This window comes from Aptenodytes patagonicus, chromosome 11, assembly GCF_965638725.1.
Source record: "Aptenodytes patagonicus chromosome 11, bAptPat1.pri.cur, whole genome shotgun sequence".
Lineage (NCBI taxonomy): Eukaryota > Metazoa > Chordata > Aves > Sphenisciformes > Spheniscidae > Aptenodytes > Aptenodytes patagonicus.
The window spans coordinates 20,303,385-20,315,471 of NC_134959.1; the positions used below are offsets into that span (position 1 = coordinate 20,303,385).

The window sequence follows — 12,087 nt, forward strand, 5'->3', positions numbered from 1 at the left end:
CCTGTCTGGATATTTTATCTGATTATGAGAGAGACTAGTTTTATTTTAAAACAAGTATTAATATTCTACTGATACTCAGGACAAAAAACATTTTTAAAAGAAAAAAAGAGCTAATGCCCAGAGATGCAATTAATGTCATCCAGTCTGGATTTATGGAAAATAATTGTATGAACATGGTGTCTCATTGTCACATTTGACACAGGAGCATTTTAGTTTGCAGAAACATTTGTACTTCTGCATAATATTCCCCTACTACTGAAAAAAATACTTTAAAAAAAAAAAAAAGAGCCAACACGCAAAGCACTAGAAACTGTATAATTTTAATGGTGATGTGAAATGTTAGTGATGGGTCAAAAGCTCTCAAAGTGATTCAGCATTAAAACAAATTACTCAGGTTGTAGAGACAACATTGTTGATAGATTTTGAGACTAGTTTCAGTGTCTAGTGGGGATGGTCCAAGTACATTTAATTTCATCTGCTAGGAGATGATAGACTAGTGAACTACCTGAGGTCTCCTGCATACTTACTTTCTGTAATTACAGAGGGAAGGCTCTATTTTACAAGGGGAAAGAAACAAGAGTGGAAGCATAGTGGTTACAAAATAAGAAAAAACCTGTTTTCTACTCTTGTTTCAGACAAATGTTTCATACTGGCAGTTAATTCAATTTTGAGAAGCGGGGCAAGAAAATCTGCTTCAGTTCTGTGAGACGAAGGTGCTGATTTTGTCAAATGGATTTGCAGTCCCTCTCAATTGCTTGTTTTTCTTTGGAATATTTCCTGTGTTTTGGATAAGTTAGTTTTGATCTGAGAATATTTTGGTTTGCCTTTTTTATGCTGAACAACTTGTGCTCAAACTTTGTGAGACTGCACTTGAAAAATCCTATTCTGTGGGATGGGCACTTGAGAGTTTTCTAAACAACCAAAAAAGATCTTTGGAATAAGATTCTCCATATCATCTTCAATAATATTCTTTGTTAGGCCTCTTTTGATTGAATGTTTTTAGTTGTTTATAATCTTCATTGACCTTTGAGTCGCTGTAAGATGCTTTCTAGTGTTAAAGGAGATAAATACTATATATGCGATATTCCAGTGCTTGTAAGTATTAGTGGGCTTGCAGAAAGTATCATGGTCCTATTCATGTCAAAAAGATTAATTTTTAATGGATTATGATTAAAAATGTTTAATTATGAATGGAATGTAGTTATGAAAGATAGTTTGAATTGAGTGTTCCAGCTTAGATCCTTTCAAGATTTTAAACCCATTTTGTGTGTGTGTTGTATTTTCAACCACTGAAGACGTGTATAAACTGTGGAATCTGGTTGAAAACAAGATTTATGATAGAAAACTATGCTGCAGTCATATTTAGCTGTAAATATGGCTGGGGAAAATTAAAAATGAAGAATGAGCTTTATTTTGTGTGGCTAGCGTAATGGGAAATGTCTAGGATGTTGAAAACAGGCCATACCTGGGAAACAAAGGATTTTGTTTACGGTGTTTTCAAAGTATTGCATTCTGACTCTGTTCCTCTTTTTTTGTTTTTTAATTTTGTTTTCAGATCTTGAGTCAGATGACTGTGCGTCCATATACATCTTTAATGTAGACCAACCATCATCCTCTGTAAATCAGCCAATTTGTATTCCTCGCCATGGATTGCAGTCTCACTCCTCTCCTCTGTCACCACCTACAAGACTTCAGAGTCATAAGAACTATGAAGGAACTTGTGACGTACCAGAATCCAAATATAGCCCACTAGGTGGACCCAAACCCTTTGAGTGCCCTAGTATTCAAATTACATCTATTTCACCTAACTGTCATCAAGGGATTGAAGCCGATGAAGATGAATTGCACACAAATGGTACAGAAAATGAGTATATGGAAAGGCCTTCACGGGACCATCTCTATCTTCCTCTTGAGCCATCATATAGGGAATCATCCCTTAGTCCAAGCCCTGCCAGCAGCATTTCATCCAGAAGTTGGTTTTCAGATGCTTCCTCTTGTGAATCCATTTCCCACGTTTATGATGATGTGGACTCAGAGCTAAATGAAGCAGCTGCTCGATTTACCCTTGGCTCTCCTTTGGCATCTCCTGGTGGTTCTCCGAGAGGTCCCAGTGATGAATCTTGGCAGCAACCTTATGGATTTGGGCATGCCTTGTCACCTAGGCAGTCTCCCTGTCATTCTCCTAGAACTAGTATTACAGATGAAAATTGGCTAAGCCCTAGACCAACATCAAGGCCCTCATCAAGACCTACATCCCCCTGTGGGAAACGACGACACTCCAGTGCTGAGATTTGCTATGCTGGTTCTCTCTCTCCTCACCATTCTCCAACTCCATCACCTGGCCATTCTCCCAGAGGAAGCATAACAGAAGACACGTGGCTAAACACTTCCATCCATAACGTACAAGGCCTTAATTCTGGCCTTTCACCATTTCAGTGTTGTACAGAGACTGATATTCCTCTAAAAACAAGAAAGACTTCAGAGGATCAGACTGCCACTTTATCTGGAAAAATAGATATCTGTCCTGAAGAGCAGGGTAACTTATCGGCATCCCTTGAAACTGCAGTAGATGACTGCTCTGGATCTCAACACACCTTGAAAAAAGATTTGCCCGGAGACCAATTCCTTTCTGTTCCTTCGCACTTTACTTGGAACAAACCAAAGCCTGGTCATACTCCTATATTTCGGTAAGTGATTAGAAAGTTCTTGAGAAGGCTTCCCTCCCATTTTTCCCCTCCTGTGCATTTCAAATAGACATATAAATGTGCTTATGTTTCAGTGATGCATTAAGACTTCTTAAAGAAAACTTCTTGTAGGCAGGTAGATGATATAATTAGGAAAAAACAAGTCAAGACACCAAATACCCATCTTTTTCTTCTTTTAAAAATACAGTAGATGCATTGTAACGTAGGATTAGTTTTATTTAAATAAAGTTTGTTTGCATACATGCACAGAGCCCAGCTGAATCAAATGACTGCAGATTTTGTGCACACTTTGCAGTTCCATCTAATCTGAGCAGTTAACATTTTAATATAGCTAAAGAAACCTGACTTACATGATTTTATAAAACTGTGAGACCACGAAAGAGGTGGGGAGTTTATTTGCTTTTGGTTTTACTTGCTTCTTTGGGCTGATAGAATTCTAGAAATAGAATGGAGAAAATAAATTTGCATGCCATACTGAAAATCATCCAGAAAGAATTGATTTCTGGGCTGTAGTTCCAAGGGTATTTCCACCATCGTGGTGCTGAGTTAACTAGCTCTTTTCCTTTTGTAGTCCTGTCATGTGCTAGCAGGATGATTTGTGGAGGCTCAGAAGAGGGAATTAGTTCAGTTGCGGGAAAAGTTCACGCTCCTTCCCATTCTGTTACTTTTTAGATGGAGCAGTTCTGTGATCTTTCCAACCATATAGCTTCCAGAATCACTTTGCCAGCACAATGCAGTGGTAGAGTAGAAATGAGAACTCCTTGAGAAGCATTGCTGCTGAATGGACAGATACTGTGATTACTCAGCTCAAGTTATCCATTTGATTCCTGAACCTTCTTCTTGCTCTACTAGGTTTTAAAAATAAGTGGTAGGGAGGTACTGGGAGGAAGGAGCTGCAGGCATTAGAAAGGTACATTAGATTAATATCTGTTAAGCACAATTATCCATATAAAAGCCATATTATGTCAGTGCTACCATGCTGGTCTGTATTGATTTTAAAATAACTTTGATTAAAATAGTACCATTCTGTCCACAGGCAATGCTTAAGATTTGTTCTTCAAGGATGTAGTGGATGAAGCAGTTCTGTCTTAGAGTTTGGGGCGGGGCAGGACGGGAAAAGCATAGGGTAGGATTCTCCACATATATGCTTTATTTTGAAAAAGGCAAAGCTTAAATCCTAAAAGTTAATGACAAAATATAGTGTTCTTCTCATTGCAAAGTCATCTTTGCAAAGCACTTGTTTTCACACTCTGTATTTTTAATTTTAGAAAGAATGGCTTAGAAAATATTTATGGCTTTAACATTTTCCTCCCTCCTACCACCTCCTTCCCCAAAGTAAGTGAAGCAAAATAAAGAAAGAAATGTTTCTGACCAATCTTCAGAGATGCCCTATAGGATACTTTTTTTTCCCTGGCTCTCAGAGTTTTAAATTCTTAGCAGAAAACTAGAATTAACTATTGCCCAGTAAGCCAAGCTTACTGAAGAGGTATTCTTTTCGGGCACTTCCCTCAAAAGCACAACTTGTTGAAAAGTGGATGCTGGCTTTCATGGCAACATGCTAGTTTTTATGTAACTCCCCTTTCTAGTGGCTTTTTCTAAATTCAGATATCATTCTTGCATCGTTTTAATGTCTTGATGTATTGTTCATCTGACAAGTCATCAGGAAATAAGCCTGTAGAAAAAATGTTTTAGAATACCTGTTCCCATTCTCTGTTGGGTACATGAATATTCTCAGGCGTGTCTGTCTTGTGGAATATAGAAGCACTTGGTCATCTTTTAAAGCTTGCTACAGCTGACCCTTTCCACGCACGTTTTAGGCAGAGAACTAATGGAGAAAATTCAGCTGTAACTTTTACTATTACCTCAGAAAGAAGTTACGAACACAAATGGGTGAAATATAAACCAGTACTTTCAGGGTACAGTGAAACATCCTTAAAACAAATGGATGATAAGTGAATGATAGCTTTAAGAGCTCCCCAAAGGGTAACTTCTAATGGGTACCATCAAATAGAATTCAGTGTTCATCTGAACAATGAATCAGTTTTACTGCTGAACATATTCCTATGTGTTGATAGATCAGTGTCATGCAGAAGGTTCATTTTTGTTAATACAAAATTTCTGTTAATTTTAAAACTGTTTTATATAAATTCTTTAGAAGTTGTCAACTAGCTTAGATTGTTAATATCTAAATAAATTTAAACAATGCTCATTCAGTCATTTTGTCATTTTTGCATAATTGTATAACCACAGATTTTAATTTCTTCTCTCCTCAGAAAGGTATTGATTTTAGTGAGTAGAAGTGGGGTTTTTTTCCATTTTTTCTTTAATGACCTTCTGCATAACTGTTTATGAATGTGAAGTTTAACAGTAAAGACGCAAAGCTGCTAGCTGGAAAATTCTGTTTTACCAGATCTGAAACTACTGTGTTGACAGATATGTTAACTGTCTTGAAGTTGTGTTTTGTTTGTTTGTTTTTTAAATTCTGTTGCCGTCTGCACATCTGTTAATAAAAGGTGTTCAGTCTGTTACTAGAATCTCTTCATTCTAACTAAAACAACGATAACTATTTTTCCTTGATTGTGTATTTTGGAATTGTATTATATTTATGTAGGATACTCAGCAGCCCTAACTTGGCATTTTTATTAGCTCGTAGGCTAACATAGTTTATAAAAGGTGAGCACTACTGAAAGTTAAAAGCACATGAACATATAGGAGTGTGGCAAGATGGGGTGTGGATCTATGGTTCTTCTGTGGGATGACCAAAATAGTTACAAAAGTAGATACTCAGTTAAACCTGTTTCCTCTTGTAGTGGGGAGAACTGAGCAGAACTGAATAAAAATCAATTTTACTGCTTTCATTAAGAAGTAAAAATATTTTTTTAAATGTCAGAATTTATTTAGAAGCTGGCACTGAAGAACTTCTCTAAATATAAAATGGGCAAACATGCAGAAGACAATAGAGACTACACCTATTCACAAGTAAACTAAATAAAACTATTAAGCTATATACATTTGCTGCCAAAAATCTAGTCTGACTATTGAATTAGTGGAAATGGCTGCATTGGCAGGTGTATCCTCAGTGAAATGTTGAATTACTTAGCAGTTGTAGCCTGTTCCACAGGTGCTATGAGGGTATGCATCTTCAGTATGTTAAAACACTTCATTCTGTCATATAATATTTTTATAATTTTTATGCTTCTAAAGTAGGGGAGCTAAGTTTACTCATATGTTTTACGAATAGAAATGAAATGCAATGTTTCTTAATGAATCCGCTGTTTCTTAAATAGTTTATGACAGTGACCAAAAGTGAGCACCTCAGTTGTCATAAAGAGTTAGAGATTAATTGCAATTTATATCTTTATTACATATTATATAGAGTAATAGATTGATTGTAATATAAATTGCAATATATATTACAGTTAATGTTTTTTAAATGTCTTTATTGTATTGTCAAGTACAAAGTAGTGCAGGAAGTAAACTGGAGTATTGATTCCAAGCACACTCTGACAAGTGTGCACACTCAGCTGCAATAAACTGACCCCTGGCAGAAGTGGGGATAACTTGCCTCACATGTGACATGGTGTGAAATGTGCAGATAGCACCTTCTTCTCTGATGGCCATCTAAAGTTTTGTAAATCTGTAATCTAGTTTATCCATCGAGTCCTGATCATGTCTTCCTTCTTTCTTCTATGTTCAGTAAGTGTGCAATACTTAACAAAATTTAAAAATGTGTAACATGCTTTTGAGCATTTTTAGTCATATTTCAGATGCCATCCAAACAGTTTTGTTAGATGACAGCTTGTTATTTGGTCACAGAAATCCGTAATCTGCCAGTGTGTAGCATATGAAAAATGTGTGTGTATTATGTGCCCCAAGTCACATTTCTGCTTCCTTGTCAAAGATAAGTCTAGACAAGTGACAATGGACAGAACCAGTGCAACAATTAATTTAAAATAGGTAAAAAGGAATGAGGCAGTGTCTTCTGTATCTAGGAATAGTGAAGGTATCTGTTGATGATGTCATTAACCAGGTGCCTCAGCAGATGAGCACTCTTTTGATGGCAGATTAAATTGGTCATTTTACAGAATATTCAGCAAAGAAGTTATGTGATAATTTTATTTATTACATTGTTACTCTTGTTACTGTTATTTAAGATACCTCTTTCTTCTATCCCCCAGCCTCCCCACAGGATTATGGATAAGGAATCGCTTTATCTGTGTGTCTCATGTTTCCCTCCCCTCCACTTGGAAAATCCCTTTCTTTTTGGGATCTTAATGTAGTTATAGTAGATCTGACCTCCCCATTTGCTTATTACTCCAACATTTCATGAAGATGCTGGTTTTATTACTTTTTCTTGCACATCTACTGTTGGGGCTTGAGTTTTACTCACAGAAGAAACACAAGTTTTTTTTCACTGATTCTCTTTAAAAGACCTATTTCTAGGCTTTTGTATAAAATTATTTCAGATTCTTTTATTAATTGGATCCTCTTTTTCTTTCACTCCTTTCCCAAACTCTGTATTGGCTGTGAGAAGGCAAACACAGATGCTTCAGGTTGACTTTCTTATTTAGATAGCCTGTGTCCATATAGGTTATAAATAGTCTAGAAGAATACCAGAGCAAGTGTTTCTTCCTAGAGTCTATTCATATTCAAATATCTAAATTTGATCCTCTTGCTCACACTGAGGCACCATCTGAAAGGGGTTAGTATGGTCATATGAATTATCTTAAGTGTTTCCTTAGGTCTTTGAAACTTTGTGAAATTTCTATTTAGTAAATATTTATGAAACCATGTAATATTGGGAAGCTCTTCCAAGACTGATCCCTTTTATTAAAATTTCTTGCTTAGAATCCAGTCAGCCTCCTTGAGTACAAAGCTGCTGTATTAGAAAGATGAGTAGCAAATACTATTTTGAAGTGATATGTATACTTGTTTTACAGAAATTAATGTTCTCAGTTACAATGTATATGGCTCTTCTGTGTCTGATCCATCTCCCCTGAAACAGCTTCGCAGTTGTAAGATTTCCAGAAAGTGCAAAAAAAAAAAAATTAGTCTGTTTTACAATACTTCTTTTTAAACTTGATCAAGGGAATAAAAATAGTATAGGGATGACCCAGAAACCTCTGCTGAGCAATCAGCATAATATAATATAATATAATATAATACTTTTGGTGAGGACTTGTCACTAAAAGTACAATTCATAAGAGATCAGCAACATTTATGGTGTTAACAACCATTGTTAGTGTTCTGGAGTTAACAACCATCACAGATATGGCCAGCACTGATGTAGGTGACATCGGGTGTTTTGTTAGAAGAGTGGTCAGTGATGATGCAATTGAAAATGGTGGGGGTTCTGTTGTTGTTTGCTTTTAGGTTTGTTGTTATGTTTTCTTTTGCTTTAAACTTAGGACTTCTAACATGAATGGCTAGTGGAACAGTGAGTTTTAGGTTCTGTAAAGTAGATCTTGAGAATCTAATTTGTATCTCAAGCAAACAGGCACTTTGTAGGGTAGTAAACTTAATGAGTCATTCACTTTTTCTTTCTTTCTTTAACCCCTGAAATATTTGATGGGAACAAATGGTGGGTTTGTGTCTGGTAGATAACCAGGCAATATTCATTAATGGGGGCAAAAATCTTGAAGTAAAACCTAGTTTCTTTTACTGTGTCTTCCCTCATGGAATTCTTAGAGACTTAACACGTTGATTTAAAAACTACTTTGTAAACTGGTGTTTGTCTTCCGGCTGCTATGTCACAAATTTAACCTAGAGCACTGAGAAGTGATGGGATATCAAGTAGTTTCTTTGTTCCAGTGGTGATGAACAAACAGGCTTTGATAGATGTATTTACAGTTCAGGAATCTCTTTAGTCATGGATACTTAATGGCAACTTGAGAGTATTTTACCTGCAGTTATCTGGCAGTTACCGCAGGAAACTAGGATTGCTGACAATGTTGCTTACTCTCTCAGAAAAAAAATAGTTTAAATATAGTGGTAGATGGCCAAATACTTGGAAAAGTTGCTTCTCTTGTCTGAATCCTTCTCTTGGAAGTCTGGGGAGTAGAGAGGAGCAGAATTATGTTCTATTTTTAACATAAATATTGGGACTTTGGTCTTAATTTTAAGAAGAATAAATCTTTCAATGTGAGTGGACTATAGGCAAACTTAGTCTGCTAAGTAGTTATCATCTTATTTTGATAAATAGAAATAACACCAGCTATGCTACGTTAGCAAAACTTTAAAATGAAAATATTTGCAAATCGCTGACTTTGAAGATAAGGACACACTTAAGTGAGACAAGCAAGAGAGCTTCGAACCTCTTAGATTTTTAATAAGCTAGGCTATTTCTGTAATGTTTACACACCAATAATGAATCCAGAGAAATTCAGGTAGTGTTTAATATGGGACCTTTGTGCTGTACATGTGATTCAGCCCTCTACTTTGTTCTGAAATGACAGAGTATAGATTTTACTTGGCAGTATACTGTATCAATACTCTGAAAGCATGGTTAACTGTGGGTCTGCTGGTAGTGGAACAGTGATATTTTGAATGTAAATGGTATTTAAAAAGTCTGTTGATAAGCCACTGTGGCAACTGGAATGGCCCCCAAATTCTTAACTCCAAAATTACTCCACCAGGGAAAATGTTGCTTTGTTCTAGGTAGTGAAGAGGAACCACAGCAGTATTTTGGCTCTACAAGGATTCTAGAAAAGGACGCTAGTATTGGATCATAGTTACAACTTGAGATTCTCAGGGGTTTGCTGTGTTGCAACATTGACTTGTCACAGGATACGCTGTTGGTTAATCTCTGCAAAAACTTGGGATGGGGAGAAGATGTGGAATAGCCATTGCATGGTCAGTGAGCTTTTTCCCCACAGTGACAGATTCTGATGTGTTGGAAGGAGCTGTAAGTGGAAAATGTTATTTTTGCTGCAACTAAGAAATAATTTAAAAAATCACTCTAGGAGATCTGTGAATCTCAACCAACAAAGGAAATAAGAACTTTCACAAGCATCTTGAGTTCCTAGTGGATATCTTTAAAAGGTTATTACTAGAATTAGTGACTACAAAGAGGCAGGAACATGTTCGTACAGAGTGGCTAAAATGAGTTCTTGTATCAGTTCCACCTGTGTTCAAAAACTTTCTAAGCAAGGAGTCCAGGAGAGCATTAGACTAAAACTGAGCTAATCACACGTGCTTCAGCTGAGGTACCAGTGTTAGCAGTTGGTCTGCACAGAGCCACAGCTATTTGTCCAATGAATTATCCAAGAAGAGTGCTACAAATGGAAGGTAACTGAAAGTTTTTAACTGGATTATTTTTAGCGGCTGTCATAAGCTTTGTTCTTACTTCTGTCCCACATGTACTGCTGTGGGGCCACAGTCAAATGCAAACAAGTAGTCCTGTTTCTGGGGTTTGTTTCTTCCTGTGCGAGAGAGGCATAGCCAGCCCGTGAGCTGGGTCCTGACTTCTACAGGTCTGAATACTGAAGTCCAGATGGACACATTTGGCTGTCCTTATGCTGAACATTAGGTGTTTCCTTATCAATTTGTGCAGCCTGAATCCGTTCTGGTTTAGAAATAATGGTTGCAGAGGAAGAAGGTATCTGTTAAATTAATACTGATAAAATTGTGACTTCAGTGATAATTTTAAATGCAGTGGCTTCTGCTGAGGATGCTACTGCAAGGTTTCCTTCTTTACTTCTGAGTTTCCTTTAATAGCTGCTGTTCTCTGAAGCCTTTAATCTTGATGTGATAGGAGTATGAGCTTTTGGAGGCTCGTTGCATTAATCAGATTATAAAACTTTCTTGGTATTACTGGAAGAACATTTGTAGATTTACAGATTGGTGCTGTTTCAACAACATGCTAAGATTTGATTTAATGAAAGTTTTAGAATGACTGTCACTCATTATTTCTGTTTCCTGACGTGATTTAGTGCTTTACTAGGAGGTTAGTGCATTGTTAATAAGGTTTTTACTCACCTAAAGAAAAGGAAAAAGTTAGAGAAACTTCTGTAAAAGACTAAGTCACAAGCTATTGTAACAGTAATTTGGCGATGAAGCGGGTAGAATTTTCTGTGGAACATATGGAAGTGTCTACAAATGTATTCCTCCTCCATCAAGTCTGAAAAGCGAGAGATTTTAAATAACAAAGGTTCTTACTTCTTTTAATCTTTTGATCTAAAATGACTTGAAAAAAACCCCAGTCAGCAGCTGATCTGGGTTCTGGGTTCTGAATGCAAAGTTAGGTGGCTTTATCAATAATGCAAATGCTATTGTGCTGTGTGCAAGCTGGGGGAGACAGAAGTCTTTTTGTAACACCAAATTTTTGCTCGTTTCTGAAGTGGCTGAGCTTCTTATTCTTAAACATGTTCCAGGTATTTTAAAGGGTAATGCAGCTAAATTTTGAACTTACATAAGTTCCGAACTATCAGAGCTCATTGGAGTTCAATGCACAATTTACAACTGATAAACAAAGTAACTGTGGTGAGTTAAAAGTCTAGCAGTTTTACTTCTGACCTTCATCTAATAGTGTAGACTGAACAATATTTTCTTGAGAACAGATCCTTAAATGCAGTAAAGCTAGCAGCTTCAGACTCACTTTCCCATATGCAGCATCTGGTACAAAAATAGCATTGCTTCATATTGAAAAGTGTTCAAAATATATGCAAACTTGTTACCTCTTGCCCCTCAAACACTGACATGACTCTTCTGTTTTGATACTTATTTCTACATGGTGTAAAAAAAAAAAAAAAACCACCCAAGAGTTTGTAGACTGTATTCTGATTTTTTTAAAATTTATTTAGTGTCCAAGCTTGTGGGTTCATGTGACTTTCAGAAGGTGACAGTGCTGGCTGGGAAGTTCCCACTCTGCCTCTCTCCCACTAGTTCTGTTTGAAGAAGCTGTATAGACAACTGGGGCTCTGGTAAATTAACAGGATTAAAAACTTTACCTTTCAAAATGAAATAAAGTTAGATCACTGATCCAGGTTAATGTGTATCTCTACAGCATTTGTCTCAGAAATAGTGAAAGGGTGATGTGGAAGCAGAAATAGATTAAACTGATATCCTCGCAGGGCAGAAAGATGCATGACAGTGTACCCTAAGACTTTAAGATTCCACTGCTGCTGAGAAGTTGAGGGTGACGGAGACAGCAAGAAAAATATTCGGAGAGAAACAAAAGTTTGGATATCCAACATCAAACTCCAAAGGGAAGCAGCTGTAACTCTCTAGCCTGCTACATCTAGAAAACATCAGTTTGATGCAGCACAGCCTCAAAGGTTATGTAATTTATTTGGAAAACTGTGTTGAAAGCTTTCCAATTTTTTGATGTTTTAGGCATCTGCGCATGCTTGCTTGCTCTCTCATGCTGATATTTTCTATTTGT

General features: G+C 36.6%; 1 protein-coding gene across 2 annotated transcripts in view; it reads left to right on the forward strand.

Moving 5' to 3' along the window:
• The window catches only part of NFATC3 (nuclear factor of activated T cells 3), a 78,728-nt gene that overhangs the window by 15,641 nt on the left and 51,000 nt on the right, over nucleotides 1-12,087 (forward strand). For both annotated transcript variants that reach the window (XM_076349330.1, XM_076349331.1), the window contains exon 2: nucleotides 1,556-2,687. In XM_076349330.1, the coding sequence (XP_076205445.1) occupies nucleotides 1,556-2,687 (1,132 nt within the window). The remainder of the gene's footprint in view (nucleotides 1-1,555; nucleotides 2,688-12,087) is intronic.